At 38.5% G+C, this 23,954-nt stretch overlaps 3 protein-coding genes across 4 annotated transcripts in view; all 3 read right to left on the bottom strand.

Annotated features, from left to right (window-relative positions):
* uvssa (UV-stimulated scaffold protein A) overlaps positions 1 to 4,351 on the bottom strand; it is a 45,044-nt gene extending 40,693 nt beyond the window's left edge. The window contains exons 1-6 of the mRNA XM_041797682.1: positions 4,150 to 4,351; positions 3,716 to 3,827; positions 3,082 to 3,235; positions 2,748 to 2,924; positions 1,665 to 1,785; positions 1,112 to 1,579 (exon numbers count right to left, since the gene is read on the bottom strand). Of these exons, the coding sequence (XP_041653616.1) occupies positions 1,112 to 1,579; positions 1,665 to 1,785; positions 2,748 to 2,924; positions 3,082 to 3,235; positions 3,716 to 3,825 (1,030 nt within the window). The 5' untranslated portion in view covers positions 3,826 to 3,827; positions 4,150 to 4,351. The remainder of the gene's footprint in view (positions 1 to 1,111; positions 1,580 to 1,664; positions 1,786 to 2,747; positions 2,925 to 3,081; positions 3,236 to 3,715; positions 3,828 to 4,149) is intronic.
* A 912-nt stretch (positions 4,352 to 5,263) lies between these two features.
* Positions 5,264 to 13,858, bottom strand: sil1 (SIL1 nucleotide exchange factor). 2 transcript variants are annotated; one of them, XM_041797683.1, is made up of 12 exons: positions 13,739 to 13,858; positions 13,436 to 13,536; positions 10,418 to 10,559; positions 10,204 to 10,309; positions 9,375 to 9,477; positions 8,298 to 8,384; positions 7,967 to 8,062; positions 7,730 to 7,851; positions 7,531 to 7,627; positions 7,271 to 7,435; positions 6,606 to 6,770; positions 5,264 to 6,512 (listed from the first exon to the last, which is right to left on the bottom strand). In XM_041797683.1, exons 2-12 carry the CDS (start codon positions 13,529 to 13,531, stop codon positions 6,315 to 6,317), a joined length of 1,377 nt encoding a protein of 458 aa, XP_041653617.1. In that variant the 5' UTR covers positions 13,532 to 13,536; positions 13,739 to 13,858; the 3' UTR covers positions 5,264 to 6,314. The 2 variants fall into 2 exon arrangements, with proteins under 2 accessions (XP_041653617.1, XP_041653618.1); XM_041797684.1 differs by having other exon boundaries at positions 5,266 to 6,512; positions 10,418 to 10,556.
* A 255-nt stretch (positions 13,859 to 14,113) lies between these two features.
* Positions 14,114 to 23,598, bottom strand: spdl1 (spindle apparatus coiled-coil protein 1). The gene is made up of 14 exons (XM_041797733.1): positions 23,525 to 23,598; positions 21,248 to 21,409; positions 20,946 to 21,122; positions 20,422 to 20,616; positions 20,121 to 20,270; positions 19,555 to 19,653; positions 19,256 to 19,366; positions 18,932 to 19,072; positions 18,601 to 18,707; positions 18,044 to 18,164; positions 17,557 to 17,623; positions 17,231 to 17,434; positions 17,039 to 17,114; positions 14,114 to 14,472 (listed from the first exon to the last, which is right to left on the bottom strand). The coding sequence occupies exons 2-14, from the start codon at positions 21,407 to 21,409 to the stop codon at positions 14,328 to 14,330; spliced, it is 1,755 nt and encodes a 584-aa protein (XP_041653667.1). The 5' UTR covers positions 23,525 to 23,598; the 3' UTR covers positions 14,114 to 14,327.
* Positions 23,599 to 23,954: the final 356 nt, after the last annotated feature.

Raw genomic sequence — 23,954 nt, 5'->3', positions numbered from 1 at the left:
GTGCACAGAGCAGATACTACATTTTAAGATTTTTGTATATTTTGTTGATTACTGGGATTATAAATACATTTTTAAGTTCTTATTTTGCTTAATATCATTTTCTATGTGTTTTAGCTCAGTGTCTCTGTCCTCTACTCTCTGTCTACAACGAACACTAAGTTCAACATGTACACTGTAATGAGATGATAAAGGCACTTTATTTTCCAACTGGTGAACAAATCAGTTACAGGGGTAATGGCTGTGATGAAGAGCACAGAGAGACACAAAGCAGGCAGGGCAGAGTGTGACTTAAGCATCAATGAAACATAATTCTGCACCTCCATGAACATTTTTGTGGAGTTGTTAAAAGTTCTTTATAAGCATATGCACTGTGAAACAATTAGAAAACAATGTTTTCATTCTCTTTTTAACTGGTTTGTTTGTCTCTAGCAGCTCTTTTTTAGCTCAGCAGTTATGGGTGGATATTTAGAGTTATCTTTTATTTGTTTCATAAATCTGGTATTTTTAGTACAATTGGATGCAAAAATAACAGATATATCATTTAAAGCATGTTGTACTGAAAAGGTACTGAAGTATCAAATTTTTAAAAAATCAGTGTGATGCAAGGTCTTCCGTAAAAATAACTATGAATTGCTGCACGTATGTATGACCCTTGCTCTATAAATAAACATGACTTGCCTTACTGCATGAAGATGTTATGCTCTTATGTTCCTTTATGCTTTTGTTTATTGTTTAAAATTTGTTTACTTTTTTCCCAATCTGACGTTTTCTACTCGTTATCTTTGAACTGTTTTTAATGCTTCAAATACTCTATTTAACTATTAGTATTGGTTTATTGCTTTAACGACTCTTTGAGAGCCGTTGGTTTTATCACTATAATTCCTTTTAATTACATTTATTCATGTTGTAGACCTTTTAAACTTTGATTCTGCAGTTTGTTTGAGTTCTCTAGACATCTAGGCTGTTTTGCATGATGTTAATGTTTATCTTATTACTTCCCGAGTTTCTGCATTTGATTTGTTTAACAGATTATTTGGTAAAGATGATATTAAAAAACAGCTATGAATATTATTATTATAAACTCTATTAAAGCATGTGTATCTTTACCCACCAGGGCTGAGGTTCAGGTCCAGACTGTAGGAATGTGAAATGAGCCCTGAGTTACGAATAAAACTGTCATCATCAGGAGTCTCCTCATCCTCCTCCTCTTCTTCTTCTCCTTCACTACTCTCCTCTTCCTCTTCCTTCTTCTCCTCCTGCTCTTTCCTGTCCTTCCTCTTTTCATCCTCCCGCTCCTCATCCTTCTTTCCTTTCTTCCTGCTTATCTCTCCTACTTCTCTATTTTTCTCCTGGCCGATTTCCTCTTCCTCTGTCTTCTTCATCACTCTTTCTTTCCTGTCATCTTTCACGTCTTTGCTGCAGCATGGCTGTTCATCTCCTGATGGACACTCATTGGCTGGTTGGGAGTTTGAAGGGCTGCTGTTGGCCATCTGAATGTCTGTGAGTTCAAACTCAGGGAAAAGCAACCTCATGCATGACTCCATCTCTGTCAAAGTTGCCTCAATTTCCTGCTGTGACTCTAAAGAACAAATAAAACAGTAATAAACACTAATGAACACGTAACTTTATCATCACAGTAATGTTGTTTAAGGATGTTTATTTACCCTCCATGTCTTTGGATGCTGCCTCCACCTTCTCCTTGTAGATCCTTGCCATTTTTCTCTGCCTCTCTTCCTCCCTCCTCCTCTCTGCAACAGTTCGAGCCTCAGCGTCCTGAAAGTCCACCTGACAACATAAAAAACGTCAGACTAAATGCATCTCGGTCACAATATGGGAAAATACTTATCACAGAAAACAGATGCATAACACTAAAGCATGTTTACATAAAGTCGTGCTGTCACCATGGTGCAGTCTATGTATAAACTGCACATTTTTAAAGCAGGGCTACATGCAATCACACCAGCACTTTCATTGATAGGCAGGTGGGGCAAATGTACAATTTTCACCAGCACTGTATTATGGTATGCACCAGTACTTTAGCACTTTAGCAATTTACTGCCCACCTCATTTATTTCTTATTTGTTTATTCAAATAAACCTGCTAGTCCCCAGCAGGTTGAAGGTATACATATAAAAGTGTACATTAAACATGTACATAATGAAAGTAAAAATCTACATAAAATCAGACAACACCAAGAGACCAAACAAAATCAACAGTGCAATATAATGTTAAGACCCAAATATAACAATACAAAAGGTGGCTGTATGACTTTGCTGAAGACTGGCCAGGAATCAAGTGACCATTGTAGTTAAAGTGCACTGCACTGTAGTTTAAAGTGCATTAACCAAAATGTGCCTACACGGGGTGTCACAGTTTTGTACTGTTAAATTGTATGAGTGTCTTAGTCAACTGATGTAAATTTTAAGTTGTTTGGTTTTACTTGCTGTTGTGCTACCTGTATTTTTGAGAGTCTACATAGTTTGTATACATGGATGCAATCAAACTCCCCCACTCTTTACAGCTGATTCAACTGCTCACTTTCCCATATACATCAGGAAAAATACATGTCACACTTTGTTGAAGCTGCTTCACAGCAAGCAGCTTTTTGCATTATGGTCTTTTTAAGTATTATAACAACAGGAATGGAAGTACAGATTAAAGAGTTGGGGTATCTATCGGAAATAAACATTAAGTTATTGACAAGTTTGCGATGTTGCTTTTATAATTAGTTTTTTAACCTATCTCACCTTTTTGACCTGTTTGAGGAAGTGGTATCCCAGAGCTAACTTTTTGTATGCAGTCCCGTATGATGCCTGCCAGGATTGAACAGTCTGGATGGCAAGTGCCCTCAGCTTCTTGGCTACCTCTTTAGGAGGGGGGAGGGGCTGCTCAGAGTCCGTCTCTATGGTCAACTCCAAGAACTCCTGCAAGAGGAGCATTAGAGAAGAGATACATGGAGGAAACTATACGAAAAAGGATAAAATTGATACAACTGCAATATAATATAGTTTCTTATTTCTAACAAAACAACATTATATTCAGATTTTGCATGTTTCAGGAAAATGTGCATGAAGGGAGTACCTGGAATTTGTCGACCAGCAGCGTTCTGAAGTGGTGTGATCTGGAGAAAAGCTCACTGGCGATCTGGAAAGCGGATAGTCTGATTTCAGCATGCTCCTGATTAAGCTGAGACATCAAAGAGTGATACACGTGGTCGATGCAGTCATTAGACACCCTGAAAGAAGTCACAGATACAGAAAAAGACTTATAGATGGGTTATTCATTCCTACCTACCCATTTGTACTTATTATTATTAATGTTCATACTATCCTATGAATCGTACAGATAATAAAATAAATATCAGAAACGTTTTTTGCAATATTTCATTAGCAGTTCAATCATATTAACGTGTGTATGATGAATTAGTCAAGTAATGATACCATGCAGTGACTTCAGTATAAATAAGGTGATAGTATGGGGTTTATCATACCATTAACTACAGTATGGTCCATTGTGAATCAATACATAGAAATTAAAGCTTTCAAACAGTTATAAGGGTTGAAATAATGGCCATAGGCAAGTAGTTCAAGTCCTATATGCTAACTTAATACATCTGTATTTTCGGTAGTTCTGATGGCCTCACGTTACCCATTTTAACTCTTAAAAACATTTTAGAAGCTATAACAACCCTGTCTTAATGAGGTAGATGGCATACTTGCAGATCTTCTTGATTTCCTTCATTTTTTCCTGGTTGAGCTGAGGCTCTCCAGATGTGGTCAGGTCCTCCACCAGCGCTGACAGCCTGTCTCTCTGAGAAAGCTCCATCACTGTTCAAAAACACAGCCGTGAACAGAGAAATACTGCTGAGTGAAAGGTGTTTACCCTGAGTTCATTTCAACACATTAAACGACATGGGACAAAATATCTTAACATATACAAAGATGAAAAGTGCAATCAGCTTAGCCCCAAAACAAGGTCGAAACATATGACGCGATTATTTTGGAAAGTGTTTTTTCTTTTTCTTATACCAGACAAATATTAACAAGAAAAACAAGACACCTGAGGTTAGATAACGTTGAAGGCTGACTTAGCATTGTTCTAGCCATCAAATGCTAATAAATGTAAACAGTGTTTGAGCTAGCCTCTTACCAGCTGTCAGTTGGCTTTATAAAATAATTGAATGCAAATAAATCCTCCAGCCGTCAGCTCCAAATGACAAAACTATCTTAAAGCTCATTCATGTCAAAAACTTAGAAATGTACAGCCACTGTTTATTCCAGTTTACATTTTAACACCCCTCTGTTGGTGTGCTGCTCCTTAGCTTCCTGGTTTCAAACCTATTTCCGTTCACAGTCTTTACTACCGGTCTGAAATTTCAGAATAAAAGCACCGATATGTCCGGAGTGGAATTCCAGGTGTTTCACGTCCCAATTTTCATTGGTTACAATATGCATCCAGCGCCATTTTTTCTGAAATAGCTATTATGTCATGCTTTTTAATCAAAAAGCACAAATCTTTACGTTTGGAATAGATCTTTATAATTCTCCTAACACAACAACCTTGTACAATATGCTGTACATCAGAAAGAGAATGATGTCTGGATTCAACACTCTGATTAAGCAGAAATTTCTGAGCAATATTTCTAATAATTTCTTCATTACAACTGGTTGTAGAATAATTTTAACAAACTAATTCATACTTGAGTTAATCTGCCCTTTAATTTCAGAAGATTTGAGCAAGTGAAGGTTAAGCTATTCACGCACTTTATTTTGAAAAATAAATAAATAAATAAATAAACGCGTGGCCTTGTGTCTTTCAATTTGAAATAGTTACAGAAAATTTTTTACCTCGAAAACTGTACTGAATATTTCAAATGCCTGGTATCACATCAGTTTAAGTTTTCATATGTGCTATAACTTAATGCAAAAAGTCCAATTAGCACAGAAATCATTACAAAAAAATTGATAATTCGTTAAAAAAAATCATGTTTTTCTCTCTATTAAAGTATCATTGAATAAGATATTTGAGTTATGTTCTTCGATCTATGTGCTGTCACATCTTCACAGCAAATTTATATCTCTCTATCAACAACAAAAAAAATCTGTTGGACTTTCCCTTTGTATACTCAATAAAGCATATGTCATGAATGGGTAAGCAGGTGTATTAGGTTACAGCAACAGGGGGCACCAAAACTAAACTGCATAAAGAGATACAACACCATTATTTCTAAATAATTTATTTATTCTTAAATTATCAGCATAAAGCAAAAATAAATTTCCAACCCCTCAGAAAAAAACTAAGACAATAGTGAAATCTGTTTTAAGGTTCGTACTTTAAAAGCCCGACAAATCACTCTCAGGGTCTGCCAAACAATGTTGTCCCCAGAGATGTGTCCTGTCCAGCATTAGCATCCTGTTCATTTTAGAGGAGCAGTTAAATTGACTCACAGGTGGCTGTGTTTTTGTTATTTGCCAAGATAATGAAAAATCCATCTCAGCTTTACCTCTTTGTCTGTAACGCTGGCCACACACTAGACATTTCTAGGTGCAATCCTTTCTCATCCCTTCCTCACCCCCAATGGTCAGGGGAGGGGGGCATGTTCCAAATTGGGGATTGTCACACCTGTATTATTTACACTGCTTTCTCCCCTGACTCTGACAGACTATCCACGGTAGTACATTAAAGTGAGCAGACCATGAAGTGTCACCATTTGGATGTTTTGCACTTTTCTAGCTCATGGCAGTGAACCTTAACACAACTGCACCCCAAGCCAAGGGGAGTGATAAAAAGATCAGCTCGACAAATTGTGGCAACAACACAAGTGCCAATAGTTACAATGTACCATGCAAGACATGTTACAACAGCCAGCTGACAATGTTGACTGTCCACCATATTTGTTTGTCCTCTGAAGTCACACTGATTACACAAGATTATGTGAGATCTCCTCTTGCCAAATCTGGTGTGTGCATTTGGAGAATAGTAACATTTAAAAAAGTGTTTTTGTGCATTTTCCTCCTGCTGTTTAAATCTTTGGACCTTTAGGTCCACTCAAGCCTCTTTTAACATGTCACAGGTGTTAAAAAGACTTCTGAAAGCAGCTGTTTATCCACACTCACATCTCCAACTTCAAGCCTTGTTTGTCTTCTAGATCCCCTTTAGAACTTAACATCTTATAAGATATCACTGGGATAAATTTTTGGCTCAGGTGGATGGAGGAGACCAAAGGGTGTAAAACAGATGGACAATAGGAGTCCTATGTACTCCACTGTGAAATTAATGTTCACTTGAAATATCCCTTTTGGGAACTCCTCTTATCATTTAATTTTGACTTGAAGAGCATCTATAAGTTCAACAATCTCAACAAAGTAGCCGTTCTCTTCTCCCAGAATCATCTCAGACTTGATCATTTCCTGGTACTGGTCTCTGAGGGACAGCAGTGAGCCCAGCAGAAAGCTGTCTAAGCGGTATTGATCCAAACACACCGGAGACATCGCCAGCAAAGCCCGCAGAGCCTGCAAGAAACATAAGAAAATAGGTAATCTACTACACTATCTTCACAGGTAGTCACTGTGTTTTGAATCTACTACTCGTGAAAGTCAGTCCACCTTCTCTCTGTAGTCGTGCTCAGTAGACTCAAGCAGCTGTGGGACCAGACCACACCAGCCTTTCTCCAACAGCTCCCCCTGCAGGGAGACCTGAGAGTACTGACGCACCCGCTCCTCATGAGAGGCGTCCAGCACCGAGTCCAGACCTGCCTGAGAGATCAGTTCCTGCACAAACAACAAAGCAGAATCAGCTTCATGCCAGTGGTGATAACCTGCAATCCAAACATGGGGTAGATCCGAATCTGAACACTGGTTAATATTACTTACTGTAGGACACAGACTGTACACAGTCAATGGAGGCAACTGCTTTGATGCTACACTTTGGTTCATTCACAACAGGGAAGTAGGGATGCTCTGATTAAGGTGCTTCTGATGTGGATACTGATAATATACTTATCACAAATTTTTATAGCAGCTGGTTTAGCACTTGGTCTGCTCACCAAGCTAGCTAGCCTAGCAGCATACAGGGGCCTCCTGTTACCCTTGCTGTGTAAATAACATGCTTTAACATCCTTTATTTAACAGAGCAGTGCATACATAGTTTATAATGCATGCATTACAATTTTGCATCATACAGATCCCCATAAAGTCCATTTTCTGAACTGTGTTTTAATTAAACCTCCCTAATAACTCAAAATAAATTTTGAACTAATTGTTTGTTGTACCTTCTCACTGATCATGTCGTACAACATGGTGACAATACGTGTGCGCAGAACTCCACCTCTGTCTGCCCTGAAAAGTTCTGATAGGACCTGCAGACCTCCATGTGACAGGAAGTGACGCTGTGCATAGGGGAAGTGACGTAAGAGGGAGGCAACTGCAAACAAAACCTGAAATAAAAACAAAATACTCATTATAGCTGCACTGATTTGTTTGCTATAACCTCTTCTATAATGAGTACTTTAATAAGAGGATATGAAAGAACCTTTTTCTTGACATGTAGTGGTTCAGCTGTGACCAGTGTAGTTAACAGCGTCTGCAGGGCACCGCTCTCCACTGCCTTTACTTGAACTGCTGGGTTACTGCAGGAAAAGAGCACAGCTGTTAGAAAACTGGTTAACTGGTTTAATTTTAAGAGTTAATGTCTTGTGTTGTATATAAATCACACACATTTCTGTTTGTACCTGGACAGAGCAGATCCAAGGACAAAGGCAGAGCTCTCCTGAAGCCTGAAGTCAGAGCTGTTCAGACCGTGCAGCACTAACTGGAGACCCCCCATGGAGCACAGAGTCTGGGCGTTATCCACCTAACACACAAACATTCAGACAGAATCAAAAACATGTGACATGGGTAGCCTATGATCTTCAGTGTAGATGTTTAGTGCTTTAGTTATGTGCTTTAACTGCTGTTTGTTGTGCTACCTGATGCACCAGATACTCCAGCTCATGCAGGATGCTAAGCCGCTGCTCCGTGGTTGAGTTGCTACTATTAAACTGTTCCAGCAGACGCTTCATTATCTATACACAACACAAAACATTCATTACAACACTCAAATAAGATTTTCTACAACTGATAACTTTAACATCCCTGGGGGTTTAAGGCCTTTTATATTGTAAAGAAGCTGTGGAAAAAGCACATGGTACCTCTATCCTGAACATGCATCTGTCTAATAAGAGCTGAAAGGTGACCAAGAAGTTATTTGCTAATCAGAACAATCCTTTAAATTCTCTTAAATAAAAAATGCAGATGTACCTGAACATCTGTCTCCACCAGCAGCTCCAGCTTAGCCATGTCTTCCTTTAACTCCTCAAGGGGACGAAACTTCGATGCAACAGATTCCTAGAGACAGATATCAGAAAGAGGGCACACAGTGTAGCGATATGCTGCTTGACTCATGAATCTGTGCAGTGGTTCTGATTATGAACAGATAAGGTGGGCATCTGCTTTGGGCCTGAATGTTGATATGCTCTAAACCAGAGAAATGGTTCCGTGTGTCAAGTTTGCAATGATGGTTGTAAAGCATTCACTCTGTTTGCACTTCTAAGAGTTGTTATGCCTTATTCCAACAAAAACTATGTCCAAATGTGCTGGCTTTTCAAATGAAAAGCCCATCATGATCAAGGCTTTAAAGTTTTTTCTTTCTCATGTCTCGTTTCTTCTCTTTAATTGTGCAAAAACCTGAGTAGGTCAATCAAAGTCAATTAGAGGAAATGAAGAATCTTGTTCTTTCTATTTTGAAAGTAATACACTTTTGAAATTAAAAAAAATGTTTATACTTCCCAGATTACAGGAAGCACAGATGGATGACCAGTGGGACAAGTGGACATTATTCAGGACGAAATACAGCGACATTACAACAGGAAAATAAAAAGACAAATAATTTAGATGTTGATTCTGATGAAACAGATATACTACTACTGGAGGGTGAACTCCCAACAATGTCTTCAATGTTGTTTAAGTTGATTCTGTGTTAACTATTTTTTAACATAAAGCCAACATGTTCGTGGGCTGTATGTGAGTGAAATGTTGAAATAATCAATAAAAATTAAAGTTACCAAAAAAAAGAAGTTTGCACTTCCCAACTCAGAGACCCCCTGTGAATTTCTGCCCTTGGCAAAAATTCAAAAGGCTCCCAAAAGTCTCTTAATTGTTGGTTTTGGTACTGAGTTGATTTTTTGGAAATTAAGACTTGTTAATTCAGGTAATCCTTTGTGATAATACGTTTAACATTGATACTTTGATGTTATGGGACTAAAAGGAAGTCTGTGTATATTAAAGTACTGTATTTTAATCTATAGTTTAGCCTATACTTGGATTATGTACTGTTACCTGTTGCTCTGAGTCTTTGCTCCCAGCCTTCAGGTCCTCTTTTAACTTCTTCATAGCCTGTTTGAGCTCCTCTGGACTGAAGGAGGGATTCTCCTCCTGATCCCTAAAAACAAAAAAGCACACTTTTATTGATTATATGAGGTTTTTTGCTTCTACTGACTTGTATGTTTTGATGGCTGGGAAAAGTATTAAGTTGTCAGTGTATGTTAGGAGTTAGGTGATTCCCTCTACATAAAACATACATGGGTACTAGTTACTAGTACCATATGAAGGCTTGTGAGTTCATTTGAGGAAATAGGTGTATGTGACTTGTTGAAATTTCAATACAGTTGCTGGAATAGAGGAGCAGGGATAATTTGGCCATTTGCAGGAGTGACATGTCTGACATGACCACATCATAAGAGCAAGTGAGACTTTAATAGGGTAAAAGTGTGACTAAGTCCAACAAAAGGTGGATATAATGATATTGCTAAAATGTATTTTCTGGAATGTGTTCCTGGAATCTGCAGATCTTGGTGCTCATTTTTGGTTAATGCAGTTATTTGCATTGAGGTAGGCATCTCCGAGAAATCCTTTGACTCCCCACAAATCCAAAAAAAAATCATTCGGGATAAATGTTACTTTAAATGTGGCCAAGTCTAAAATAATAATCAATAATCTTGCACTTACCTATGAATATCAAAACTAAATGCTTATTCAGAAACCAAGTTGAGAAGTCTGGGGGATTAACAAAAATGTCTTACTAATGATGACAGTAACATCTTCTGTGTTCCTTTGTGAATCCAAATAAAGTTTAGTTTGAAAGGTAAGGTGAGTTTTGGGCATTTACCTGTGTTCCTGTGTCCAGTATTTGAGCTGCTCTTCTCCCAGTTTGACCTCCCTCTGACCTGTCTGCAGATTCAGCCTCACATGGGAACCAGCTGGTACTGCTACACCTGCTCATGCACATGTCAGCATACCACAGCACACAGACACTGTAAGTCTAAATCAAAATTAGATGTGTTTTCACAGTAAGGAAGAACCACTAGACTGCACTACTTCACCTGGTTTGAGTGTTTGCCACTCTTCAGTAGGCTGAATCACCTCTAAATCTCCTTCTTCCTCTTCTTCTTCATCATCCATGGTCACCTCCTCCTCTTCATTATTGTCTGTACTCTCCACTACAGTTAAGGCTGAATCAGACTGCTTGGACACAGAAAATAAATACAATTGTAACTTTGTAATTCAGTTCTTTCACAGTAATGCTCTCCCTGACTGTGGACTGCACACTGTCTTATCTCAATCTATCTTTCTGATATAAAATATAATGTTCAAAAAATGAGGCAATTCAGGATCCATTTCTGTCTTAAGCTTACTTGCATTTTGCACGTCTGTTTAAAAAACTAAACATAAGGACATCTTTAATTATCACATTAACATCTGTGTATTTTAATGTTTCTAAGTACAACAAAGAAGCACTATAGATTTGATATTGCCTTTTAGAACACACTAATAAGAAACCCAGGTGTTCCAATAATGGACAAAAGCCCCCTCCCTAAATCTTATTTATTCATGTTAATGTATGTATCTTATCTTTTAACTTGCTCTATCTGTCTTTAACCCTTTACCTACTGAGGGAGCACCGGTGATCTGTTCGATATGTCTAGAGTTTTATTACCATAACTGTCAAAGTTTGTCCGATTTGAAAAATTCCAATGGTGTTGGAAAGCTGAGAATTGTGTGCATGTGCACATATATGGTTCATTACGGTACTCGCAACCATTTAACATGGGCATTAATAACAATACACCAGAAGTTTGGAGAGACAACTACACAGATTCTCAGCACCATAACTCCTTGCAAGTTTGCTCAATTTAAAAAATTCCAACGCTGACAGAGAGCTGAGAATCCGTGCTTTCCGGCAATATATGATGTGTGGTATATATATTCCAGTAATGTCAAACAGCACCGCGAAAAGGTCAGCTTTGCAGAAGACCAGTGAGAAAGGAGAGTGAAGAAAGAGAGTAAAAAGAGAGCGAGCGAGCGAGAGTGGTGTTTTGATTTCTAAAAACAGTGTTAGATAGTGGCATTTGTGCATGTCTGTGTTTTATTACACACATTTATAATGTCGGGGAGACCATCAAGAACGGTAAAACAGCCGCTACGTTTCAGAGAGGAGGACAGCGATTTGAAGGATGCATCTTCTGAACTGGGGTTTAGTATAGTTCTCTTTTGCAGACCCAGAGTCCTAGACTCAAAAAATTACTGGTGATTGCTCTAAAATCTCTGCCTACAGTGCCTATAAAAAGTATCCACCCCCCTGGATGAATTACCCTTATATTGATTTTTATTCATTAGTCATGGTCAATATAATTTGGCTCTTTTGACAAAATAAAAAACTGCAAACAAAAGTATTTCATGTAAATTTGAAAATAGATCCTAACAAAGTATTGTCAATTAAATAAAAATATACAATGTAAAATAAGTGACTGCAGAAATATTCAATTTAAGTCAGTATCTATTAGTTGATGCACTTTTGGCTGCAATCACAGCACTGAGTCTGCGTGAGTCAATCAGGCTTGTACATCTGGGCGCTGCAATTTTACCATACTCTTCATTGCAAAACTGCTCAAGATCTGTCAGGCTACACAGGGATCAGTTGTGAACAGTCCTTTTCAAGTCCAGCCGCAACAAATCTTCTATTGGATTGAGGTCTGGGCGTTGACTCTGCCTCTTCAGAAAATTCACCTTGATGTCTTTAAACCGTTTCTGTGTAGCTTTCGCCTTATGCTTCAGGTGACTGTCTTGCTGGGAAATACATTTTCTCCCATAACATAGTTATCTTGTAGACTAAATAAGACTGTCCTCCAAAATTTTCCAATATTTTGCCAGATTTGTTTTACCCTCTACCAATGAATCTTTCAGGGCCAGCTGCCAAGAAGCATCTCTACAGCATGATGTTGCTGTGTTTGTAGTGATGTGCAGTGTTTGGTGTTCAACAAACATTACGTCTTATCTGATGGCCAAAAAGCATCACTTTAGTCTCATCAGACCAAAAAACTTTCTCCCACTTGACCATGAAGTCTCCCACGTGCCTTCTAGAGAATATTAATTAAGATTTAATACAAGTTTTCTTTTACATGCCACTCTCCCAATAAAGGTTTGACTGGTGAAGCTCCCAGGCAACAGTTGTTGTATGCAGAGTCTCTTCCATCTCAACTGCTGAAGCTTGTAACTCCCTCAGAGTAGTCACAGACATCTTGGTGGCCTCTCTTACTAGTCTTCTTCCTGCACAGTCAGTCAGTTTGCAAGGATGGCCCAACCATGCAAGATATAAGCATGTGCCATATTCCATCCATTTCTTGATGATGGCTTTAACTGAACTCTGGGGGATGTTCAGTGCTTTGGAAATGTATTGTATCATCCCCTGACTTAAACCTTATAATAACCTTTTCTCTGAGTTGATTGGGGTGTTCTCTTGCCTTCATGGTATAATGGTAGCCAGGAATACTGATTAACCAGTGTTTGCACCTTCCAGACAAAGGTGTCCTTTTACTACAATCACTTGAGACAGTCATTGCACTCAGGTGATCCCTGTTTTACTAACTGTGAGACTACTAGCACCAATTGGCTGGAGCTATGTTGAATTAGGTCAGTCACTTTAAAGGGGTTGAATGCTTATGCGATCACTTATTTTGTCCATGAAAGGGTAAAACATCCAAGGAGGTGAATGCTTTTATAGGTACTTTACTAAGCTCTGTTTAGGTCTTTTCCATAACTGGTGGGCAGTCAAAGCGGAAGGGGTCGTCTTCTTCTGCGTGAATTTTACTTCAGTTATCAGGTGATCTTCTGTGATTAACCATTTAATAATTCAACTAAAATGTTATGGGGCTACATATATAACACGATTTGGCAGGTAAAGCTGCGCCTCTTTCCTCAATAACAAAATGACGCAACATTACATACATCAAACATGTGGCTACAGTAAGACCCAATACTCCTCACTGCTAGTATCTGTCTTTATGAAAAGCTTTGCCGGCATTAAAAAGTCAATGTGGAAAAAAAAATCAAACTGAACAAACCTTTAGGGCATTTGTTCCAAATATGGAGGATAAATGCAGCAGCAGAAGGACGACGGTGAATGAAAGTCTTGAGTTACTGCAGGAGATCAGCTTCATGGTGACTGAAACAAGGGAAACAAAGTGATATACAACAAAACAACAACACTGTCCAAACAAACAAAAGCCTCACAGCTGTGTTGTGGTGTTTAGCAGAGTAACGACACCAACAGTTATCAACGTGACGCTAAGGCTAGCCGGAATATCAACGGCTGACCTGCAAATGTTGGCAAATATAAGTTTTAGGTAAGACTGTCACTGACTCACCTTTTTACGGTAAAAATAAATAAATAAAAGGATGCTTAAAAAAGTAGAGTTTATCACTTGTCTCCTCAGTCCTCGAAAGCACACAGTCACACGGATGGTTTTCAACTGAAAACTGCTGTCACTTCTCTCTCAGCCCTGATTGGTCCACGTCAAACACCTTCTTCTACTTCATACACGTTTACTGGCCAACAGTCATATTGCGCCTTACTGCCACCTGCTGGTGTGAAATCGGAACCACAGAAAGCATACAACGCATAACAGTCGCCCAAAGAGATTTGAAAAAATGAAAAAGGGAATTCCAACTGTTTGAAATCATTATTCCCTTAAATGTTTGTGTTTAAATGATGTTAAACAACAGATATTATGCAAGTTTAAACTTTTTTAATATGATGACATTTAATCGTGGGAGTAAAACAGTAGTAGGGAAAAAGTAAAGTAGCTGGTACAAAGACATTTTCTCATCAAAGAGAAACAGGCTATTTATAAGAATATCAGAGTTTATAGCAACATACAATCACTCACAAACATATATATTTATGTACATTGTGCATCCATGTAGAATTCGAACCAGGCCATTTTCAGATGAGTCCTACTGCTGAGCACACTGGTTCTCCATGCTACTGTTAGAGTTAACATGGATCATCTCCACCGTTTTTTTCTTCCTTCTCTCCTCTCTCTTGTTCTGCTGCTGGTTCTCCTCCATTTCTCTCTCTTTACCCACAGTCACAGGAGAGCTGAGGGCAGAATCAAAAACACACACTTTAATCACTTAAAACTAATTTTAACTAGATTATTGGCAACATTTCATAAGATATCTGTAAGGTTGTCACTGATCCAAGTCAGCAAAAAATTAAAGTTTGAACCAAAAAGCAATTGAGCTGGGTGAACGTTTTGGAAGATATTTTATTTTCCTCTGAAAGGGTTCTTTGGATCTAAACTGAAGGGTGCTTAAAATATGTGCCTTGGTGGATCATTAGTATGCTAATGGTCAAACTCTTCTGATTTGTGCTTATTGGGATCTGGGGCTGACACCCACTGGTTGGTTGTTGGATTACTTAGTTAAGCTCTCATTTGACCAAAAACTCATTGGTCAGACAGTTACAGGTCAGGAAAAGAGTAAAAGCATCTTTTCCATCATGAGAAGCTTTCAGGGCTGTTCTTTGCTCTTTACTTCATATATATTGTCCAGTTCTGACAAAACTGGCACTATACTATAGCTACATCAGAGTTAATCGCTACACCAGCAGCGGCCATTGCTGCCAGTACAACTAAACCCTGGGTTCGTTCGAATTGTTGGTTCCTAACTGAGTGAAACGACCCGTAAGCATTTTAGTGTCGGCCATGATAAAGGCTGTTTGAATTCTCCAACTATAAAGGAAAGGAGCTTTATAACTTCCTTTATTATCTCCTTTAGCCTTGGAAACACTGGACCATCCTTTACACCAAAGGAGAGATGAAAAGACGGCCCACAATGCTTTGCATAAACTTCATTTAAAGTGACGCACCTGTTGACCGCTCATCAGAACAAGTGAATAACTTGACTGTAACTTTACTAACCCCAATTTAAACCGTAAAATTTATTGTCAAACTTATAATCCATGTGATAAACGGAAGGCAGTAGGGATGAACAGAGGAATATTACAGACATGACAACTTTATCATTCAACTCATAACGATTTCATTTCTTCTCATTTTCATTTTATCCAAACAGTAAACTGATCAGTCAGTATTTTAAACTGTATTTGTTTTGCTATTTTGAAATATTAAAGTAAATGTGATAAACGTTTGTAAATCACCACCAATTAAAGCGATACAGTCGGCATGTTGCTATATTGTGAATATTGGGCTATATCTATCATCATAATTAGGCTACACAGGAAAGTCGCGGTTTATAGAGCTTTTCACATGACGAGCTGAAAGAAAGACAGAACCAGAGTAGACTAATAAAATTAACAGAGATGAGAAAATTAAAGAAAAAATGGATAGGTAAGGAATAAAGCAAAACAATCCATTGTGAAATAAAAGGACTTGAACATTATTCATCTTGTTGTATTGACTTAGCAGAAAATTCAGATTAAGAGAAAAGTTTCTGCTGTTCTGGATGTTTATAGTCATAGTACCTCTTCCTGAAGAGACTTTGGCATATAAATCTTAATGAGCTTATATCTCTGATGTTTTAGTGTTTCATCCACAGCACATAACAACACAGAGAACGCACCAAGTGGTAGATGCGAATTTTGTAGTCCATTATCATTAAATCGAAGTTTTTACACAAATAATGCACGTCACGTCCGTAACACCCGCCTAAGGAAAGTGCAGTCGGATTCCTTAATCACCACAGTTCTTCTTTCCTATTCTCTTACTCCCACCTTTCCTTAACCCTGTGATGTTTTTTTGTCGGGGTTAAGGAAAAGTGAATAGGAAAGGGCTTAGAAGGTCATTTTTTGGACTTTTCGAACAGACCCCCTGCCTGTAGCTACTGCCTAGCTCTCCAACGCTGATTGGTCAGGTCTGTTCTCAGACCGGGCACAAACATTTAAGGTTGGAGCTACGCAAGATGGATAAGAGCAACACAACATCACTTCCCACTTTCTGATGTGACCCCTATCTGGGGGAAAACAAGCTCCAAGATCCAACACACATAAGGTATGTGATGTCAGTTTATGACATCTCCAATCACAAGATGGGACTGGTTGTCCAGTAGACGGAGGGAGTCTGAACACACACTCTTGTACATCTATATTTTGATTACTTCATATTTTTACGATGCAAGTATTTTTCATATATGGCCTACATTATATGTTTATCTCACTGCTCATTGGATTTTGGCTCTCAATAACCATTTAACTGTAGAGGTTTCATATTCTAAGCTTTAAAATCCCTTATGACCCAGTCTTTCCCACCGACTGCTGTTCATTTTCATGGATTGTTTTTCCCCAGAAAGGGGAGGGGCTGGCATTGTTTGAGCAAAGTACCCATATGGGCAGCTCTTATCCATAAATTTGCCTGATGACAGACATGGAGTCTAATCCATTGGCTTGCAAGGTAACAATCTGACAATCCTCTGCTGGAAAACTTTTCATGATTTCAGTATTTGGTCATGTGCAGCTAAAATCACCTCCATATTTGACCATGCATAACGACACACTGCATTTACTTATAAGCTGATAACCAGCTTGTTTGACTGCTTAGCTTGATTGCATTTTTCATGGTTAGGGAAGTTAGTTAACCAGAAGAGGCTCTGAGTTTTCTAAACTTGCTTTGTAGTCTCTGAGTTCTTACACGCACACACAGACTGACCTGGGGTTGGGAATCACAATAGGCTCTTCTCCGCTGATTTTCACACACTTTGCAGGCCGCGGCTCAATGTCTGAGACTGCAACACAAAGTATTGATGATTTAAAGTTCATCTGGATTGCAAAACAAGCACTAAATACAGAGTAAATAAATAACATAAGTTTAGACTCTGCATCAACTTCAAAAGTTTCTGACCTTCAGCGTTCACATCTCGCTTGGAGTTCAGAGCCTCTGCTGTAGAAGTGTCCACTTTAGAGTCCGCAGTCTTTGTGTTTGTGAGGTCTATCTCCACAGAAACAACCTGCTCTGCCTTATCAACTGTGGTTTCTTCGGAAGAGGGAGTTACATCAACAGGTAGCTTCTCTTTCTTTCTCTTCTGAATCACATTCTTCTTTGAGTCTGAGGAAACATGTTACAGCCCCATACCATCATAAAAAAATAGTCAGTCTTCAGGTTTCCACCTGCATCAACAGCGAAAAATGAAAAATGTGTAAATATGAGTTTTGTATCACTGCTGTTACCTTTGGGTTCATATTTGTGTTGCAGCTCCTCTACTCGCAGCTGCAGTTTGATCTTGTCGCTCTGAGCCTGAAGGAAAAAATATATACAAACAATGTTGGAATTTTTGATATACAAATGCTTTGTGATACCTCATGTCTTGAACAATATAATCTTAGTTACCTTTTAATGATGGTAAATGGCAGCATCATGGACTCATGCTTAATAGATATTGTAATTGATACATTCAGAGAAGCTAGGATGTTAGTAAAGTCAGTAACTACATCATTTACTGGAGCAAACATAATACTAGGAACCTTGTGTCTTTGAAATTACATGTACAACAGCAAACTAAAGAATCTAGGTTTTCTTGACAGGAAGGGTAGGTGAGCATAGTTACCTCACAACATGTTAAATGTTTCCATCATATTGGAAAAGAAAAGTAACCTCAGTAAGTAACCTATTTTGTGTTTATAGAGGAAAACACCTTCAGTCAGGTGTTCCAGTTACCTGTTTGAGCAGCCGCTCAGATGAGAAAAGTTTCCTCTCCAGCTCCAAAGCTCTCTGGCTCTCTGACAAAGATTTCATCCTCTGCAGGGAGAGTTCATCTCCAAGACGCTCTGCATCCTTACTGAACACATGCACAGACAGAAATTCAGTCAAAGGCATCCATAAATATTTAAATATGGATTAAAGATTAAGGGAAATCATACTACTGAATAATTTGGTTCTCTGGTAAATAACACTGCAGGATTTCTGGGGTAAATATGAAATTTTTCTTACCCATAACTTTATCAACACTGTTGGAAAGGCTATAACAAAAACTAGTCAATGAAGCATCAGCTTATATGAGGATACTGAGCCTTCTGACTGTTTTTTGGTTTTCATGTGTCTTCTGAGGAACATGCAGTAAGGGAAAACATGTCTCTTGGACTCGAGTTTAATCAAGTGTTACTCAAACATGGTCACTGAGGCCGTATCATATCACCTGATTGTAGCTTTTTCTGCTTTCTTGAGCCACTGTATGTTAATCAAAGAAGACAAGGACTCAGAAAGATTAAACTCACACTGTGTTGCTGAGCTTCATTTTGAGCAGGTCAGTGTAGTATGTTTCATCTTGGCCTTCACTGCTCTCTGCTTGAGCTGGATTAGCTGGTTGAGACTTTAACATCATCTATGAACACACAAATACATACAGTTTAATGTTAATTTGTATGGGGACAGGTTTAAAGTCAACCTAATTTGCAATGTCCATCCCGAGATGATCCTTTTAGAACATCAAAATCAAGAACATAAACAAAAGTGACAGAGCTATTAAGGGTGATAGTACACTTCTTTAGCCCTGGCACAGATAGAAGAGATGGGCTTATATAAGACTTATATGTGTCTATGGCTCACCTCCACCTTCTCCAGTCTCTGCAGTTTAGTCATCAGATTTTGGATCTCTCCGTTTTTCTCTGACAGCATCGACTGGAGTCTCTCCAACTGTGCTGGGTCAGCCCTGGAGCCTTGCAGCTGCATCAGAGTGGCAATCTGGACCTGAAAGACAAGCTTGATGTCATTCAACACATAAAACACCAGCAGCCTGTTGCACCAGCTATATATGAGTTGTAGCTTAAGTTATGGTGTAATGTCCAGACTAAACCATACCTAAGTTTTGTCATTGCTGGTAGCAGGAAATTTATTTAGAATCCATGACTCAGCCTTTACAGAAGTCTTTACCTTCATACGCTGCAGCTGCTGCTTGCTGAAGGTGTACTGTTTCTGCAGAGACTGATACTGAACCTTCATACTGATCAGCTGTCTCTCCATGTCGGCTCGTTTATCCTCCAGCTGAAAAACAAACAGGAAACATTAGCTAAATGACTTATGCATTCAGTTTTAAAAAGTTTACTCAATACTTGTATACTTGTTTAAATGCAAAATTACATTGCAATTAGGAACGATTTAACATGATTTTAATCAAGGTTACTTTTTGGTGTTTGTTTTCTGTACATTTTGTCACTCAGTTTGGTTTCTACCTCAGCAAACAAGGAGTTCCCTTTGCTGTTGGGATCCTGGGCCTGCTGCAGAACCTGGTCCAGCTGGATCTGGAGGTCCCTGTTAATCTCACGAGATTTCTAATGGATACAAAAATGAACAACATGAGCATGTGGACACAGAGATGCATAGATTCTCAATGACAGTGGGTTTTATTCCACTTGAAGTTAATTACTATCAGCTTTATCATTTTAGCCAATAATGCAACTGTCTGTGACCAAAGCCAACCATTTCACAGCCAGTTTTGCAGGTTTGAAGAAACCAGTAGATTTCTCCCAAAGAACATAAATGGCTTGACTGTATGGTTAACATATACTGAAAAAAACACTGAACAAAAGAAATTTCAAGCAGCACAGCAGAAATCATTTCATTTCACTTCACTGAGTTTTTTTGTAATATACAAAGGTGAGAAGGAGATCTTATATAGGGCACAGTTAACTTTTAAGATAAAATTACAGGTATTAAAGTGGGTCTTATGCACCAGCATTTTTAGAACTTATTTCAGCTATTCAATTTTCAATTGTAAATGAAGTGTTGCTATGTTTACCTCTAAAGCATTGAACAAAGAAACAGACTCTTTCTCCCTCTCTTCTTTCTCCTCTGTGATTCGCTCCAGCTGTCTCTGCAGGCTGCTGTTACTGAGCTCCAGCTGCTGCTCTCTGTATTGAGACTCCTGCAGAATCTGCTCCAACTCCACCTGAAAACAAAACAAAACAAAACAAAACAAAAAAACATTTAACTAACCAAAACAACTCCATCTGATGAAGAAAGCAGATGTTGTGTGGAATAAGCTTGGACAAGGAAAGAAGCAACATGTTTTTGTTCAAGTTTCTGGTGTTCCGCCTCACTTTAATATTCTCCAGCTCCATGATCTTCATCTGCACTTCCATCATCTCAGACGTCATGGAGCTCTGTGTGTGCTCGTTCAGAGCTCGTAGCTCCTCCATCTTATTATTCAGAGTCTCAGTCTGCACCTCCAGTTTGTGCTTTAGCTGCTTCTCACTCAGCTGAGATTCCTCCAGAGCCGACTGCAGTCTCAGCATCTAAGAGACAAACAGGATCACACATCAGCTACCTCAGTATGACTCTAAGATGTTCATTTCACTGGATTCTTGGGGGAAAAATATGCAGTTTTCACACTGAACCATCTAACCAGTGCTATGAAATAACAGAATTAAAGGAGTGACAAAAGCTATAATGACGATCCTGTTTCACTGCAAATATGCTTTACTTTAAAGCAGACTGGAGTCAAAGTTTATGTTGTCTGAAACTTGTCTGAGTCTTATATGCCTTTGATTAATAGTGAAAACATCTGCATTAAAAAGAAATGTCACGCTGACAAGAAAAAAGTAGGGCATGGATTTTTTTCAACCTTGTTGTTGAGCTCATTGAGAGCTGTGTTGTGGCTCCTCTCCAAATGTTCTTGTTGCTCCTGAAGCTGCTGTCTCTGCTGGTTCTTCATACAGTCATAGTCTGACTGCAGGGACTCCAGCATCCGACTCTTTAGCTCCACGTCCTTCTGCAAGGAGTATTTGTCTTGCTCGAGAGCCTTTGACACACAAATCACAAAAAGACAGGTGAAGATGTCTAAAGAAATAACTCCAATAACATCTTTGGTTATGGTGTGTTCTTTGTGTTTTTGGCTAGCTGACTCTTTCAAACGCAGTGTTATACCTCAAGTGCATTGGTCATCTCAACTCTCTGTTCATCCAGTCTGTTCTGAAGCTCCATCTGCTGATTGAGGAGATTCAGGCCAGCCTGGGCAGCCTGATGCACCTGCTCCTCTTTCTCCCTCAGCTGGCTCCTTAGCCGCTCAATCTCCTCTTCTGCTCCCATCTAGAAAGAGGAGGGGAAAAAAGAGAGGATGCCAAAACCTGCTTTACATGTCCAGTCCCTTCCAATCACTCCAGCCAAGGATTGTCCCAGTACCAGACTTTTAAACCTTGATATTAATTTAGTAAAAATCAAACCACATTGATACCATCTGAGGTACAACAGATGGTGGCACTATTTGCTTGTCATTTTAAATGTATATGATTCTCTGCCATACACCCATCCAATGAAACACGTCTTTCCTGAAAGCATTGATACTCTCTGATACAATCAATCATTTAAAAAAAGAGATTGTTATTCTCAAACATATGGGGTCAAAAAGTACCCTGGTCAAGAAAACTTGACAACCTTTTTTTGTGTTACACTAATGAACACCGGACTGTTTTTTTCTGTAATGTGTGATTCTCTCTGTATTTAATACTGGGGCTGGGCATTTAATCGCAAATTAGATTAAATCACAATATGGCCTACTGCAATTTACAAATTGCATAACTTGCAATATTTCTTTAACTTGAAATGTGTCAAAATACCAGTTAAATAGACTATTTTTTGCAGCGGCAGAGATTTTATGCAGACAATGCAAACACTCAAGTGTCAAATTTTGTATAATAATGTACAAAAATCTTCCTTTTCATGTTTAATGTTTGTTTTCCTTAATCAGAATGAGGGACAAAAAATGATAATGCCCTTCAAATAAAGCAAATTACAACAAATTTGCAAATGAGCAAAAATAATTAGTTCATTATATCTAAAATTGATGAAGCTTAGTGTTAGTTCACAAAGGTCACCTCCCAAGTTGCGATCAGCTGACAGCAAGTTTCACCTCCTCCACCCCAGCCACCTCCTTTATAGCATAAAGCTTGTTGCTCCCTCATATTCAGATTCATGCTACTATGGATGACTTGGTTCCGAATAATTTCATAATTTTTAATACACATTGTCATAAATGTGTGTATCTAGTCTATATGGGGATATCTAGCCATGTTCCCTGCAAAGTCAAACAAGCCGCTTGACTAACCAAGGGAGCATCTTTTGAGCAGAGCTCTTCTCTGCCAAGTAAAACTCTAGTAAATCCATTTTGCAATAAAACGGTTAAATGTATGATGAGTGTCCTAGCTGAATATAATCTATAATATGGAATGATTTGTTGCTTGAATTTGTTGAAAAATACATAAGATGAGGAACCTAAAAATAATCGCATATTAAATCGCACTTGCAATATTGGGGAAAAATCGCAATTATATTATTTCAGCAAATCGTTCAGCCCTATTTAATATTATTAACTCTTCCTCTCATTGAACCATCTTTGATATTCCTGAACAACTTAGATGTACATTATCAGACTATAAAATGTCTTGCTTATTCTACAGCGGTATTATCGTTTGAATAAGACATTGTTTTTAAACCTGACTGATAGTACTAAGCTAGTTCTTGTTTACCTAAACACACTGAAAACAAATGCGTGTCAGTGTAACCGTTACGTCTAATGCTCCTAACCAATCTCCCAAACTCAATTCTAGTAGCCCGAATCTTTGAAAATCGTTCCAACTTTACCCAACTGACAAAGTAAGCTGTCAAGCCAAGAATACGGTTCGTTTTGAGGAAAATCGGGTTGTAGCTCACAGCCTACCGTACGGATATTGACAAGATGTCTGGAATTTGTCAATGTAATGCTCTGCTGATGAGTTATTGGCTCAGAAAAGACTGCTTAAGGCAGACTCTGTAAATATGTTTCTAACTTTGCCAGACTCTGATATTAGAAAAGCACGCACATTCAATCAGCTGATTAACCACAAACGAGCATACAATCACAACAGCAGAATAAACAGATAATTTATTACTTGCTAAGGCGTATGTTTAGTTTTTAGATACATTAAATACACGCTACTTCAGCCTACTTTGACTTCTGTTTTCTCCCATCTAACCCTTGTGTCCCCAGTGATGGCGCTTCGCTGGCGATATCAACAGTTACCTTTCTAACTGCTCTCTAATCAGAAGAAACGTCGATAAAATAGTTGAAATTGGTTATAATGAGTATTATTTCTCAGTTCGTATCAAACAGGCCTAAAATTAACACTTTTGACAATGAATATATATCACATAAACACTTTAAATTACCTTCGCACTGATCAGTAGTTTGTCAAACCGCCACTGTTTGAATTCAGGTCTCAAGAACTACCGCGAGACCTCAGAGACAAACGAGAGTTGACTCTGATTGGTCGGCTCTTCTTCTTGTTTTGGTGTTTAATGGCGGTTGATAAACAACTTCCAGGTGCTGTACCGCCACCTTCTGAACTGGATTGTGGATCGGATTGGTCCTGGAGTGATACTTTATTCTTGGTTTGAGGTGTTTTTCCCTTTGAAATTGAAATAAAGCTCTGTATTCTATGTTCCCTGTATTTAACTGTAGCACCTTTTCAGCTCCAGCCTGATGTGATCTTAACCTAATTTATTATTCAAAACCGTTCAAAACCAGTCTTTGTTATTGATATTTTTGACAATGAATGTCATGTTGAATGTCATGACATGTTCCACCGTCTTGCGTGCC

This window comes from Cheilinus undulatus, linkage group 10 (genome assembly GCF_018320785.1).
Source record: "Cheilinus undulatus linkage group 10, ASM1832078v1, whole genome shotgun sequence".
In the NCBI taxonomy this organism is placed as follows: domain Eukaryota; kingdom Metazoa; phylum Chordata; class Actinopteri; order Labriformes; family Labridae; genus Cheilinus; species Cheilinus undulatus.
Note: the sequence above shows the minus strand (reverse complement) of the source record. Positions and strands in the feature narration are given on the sequence as shown.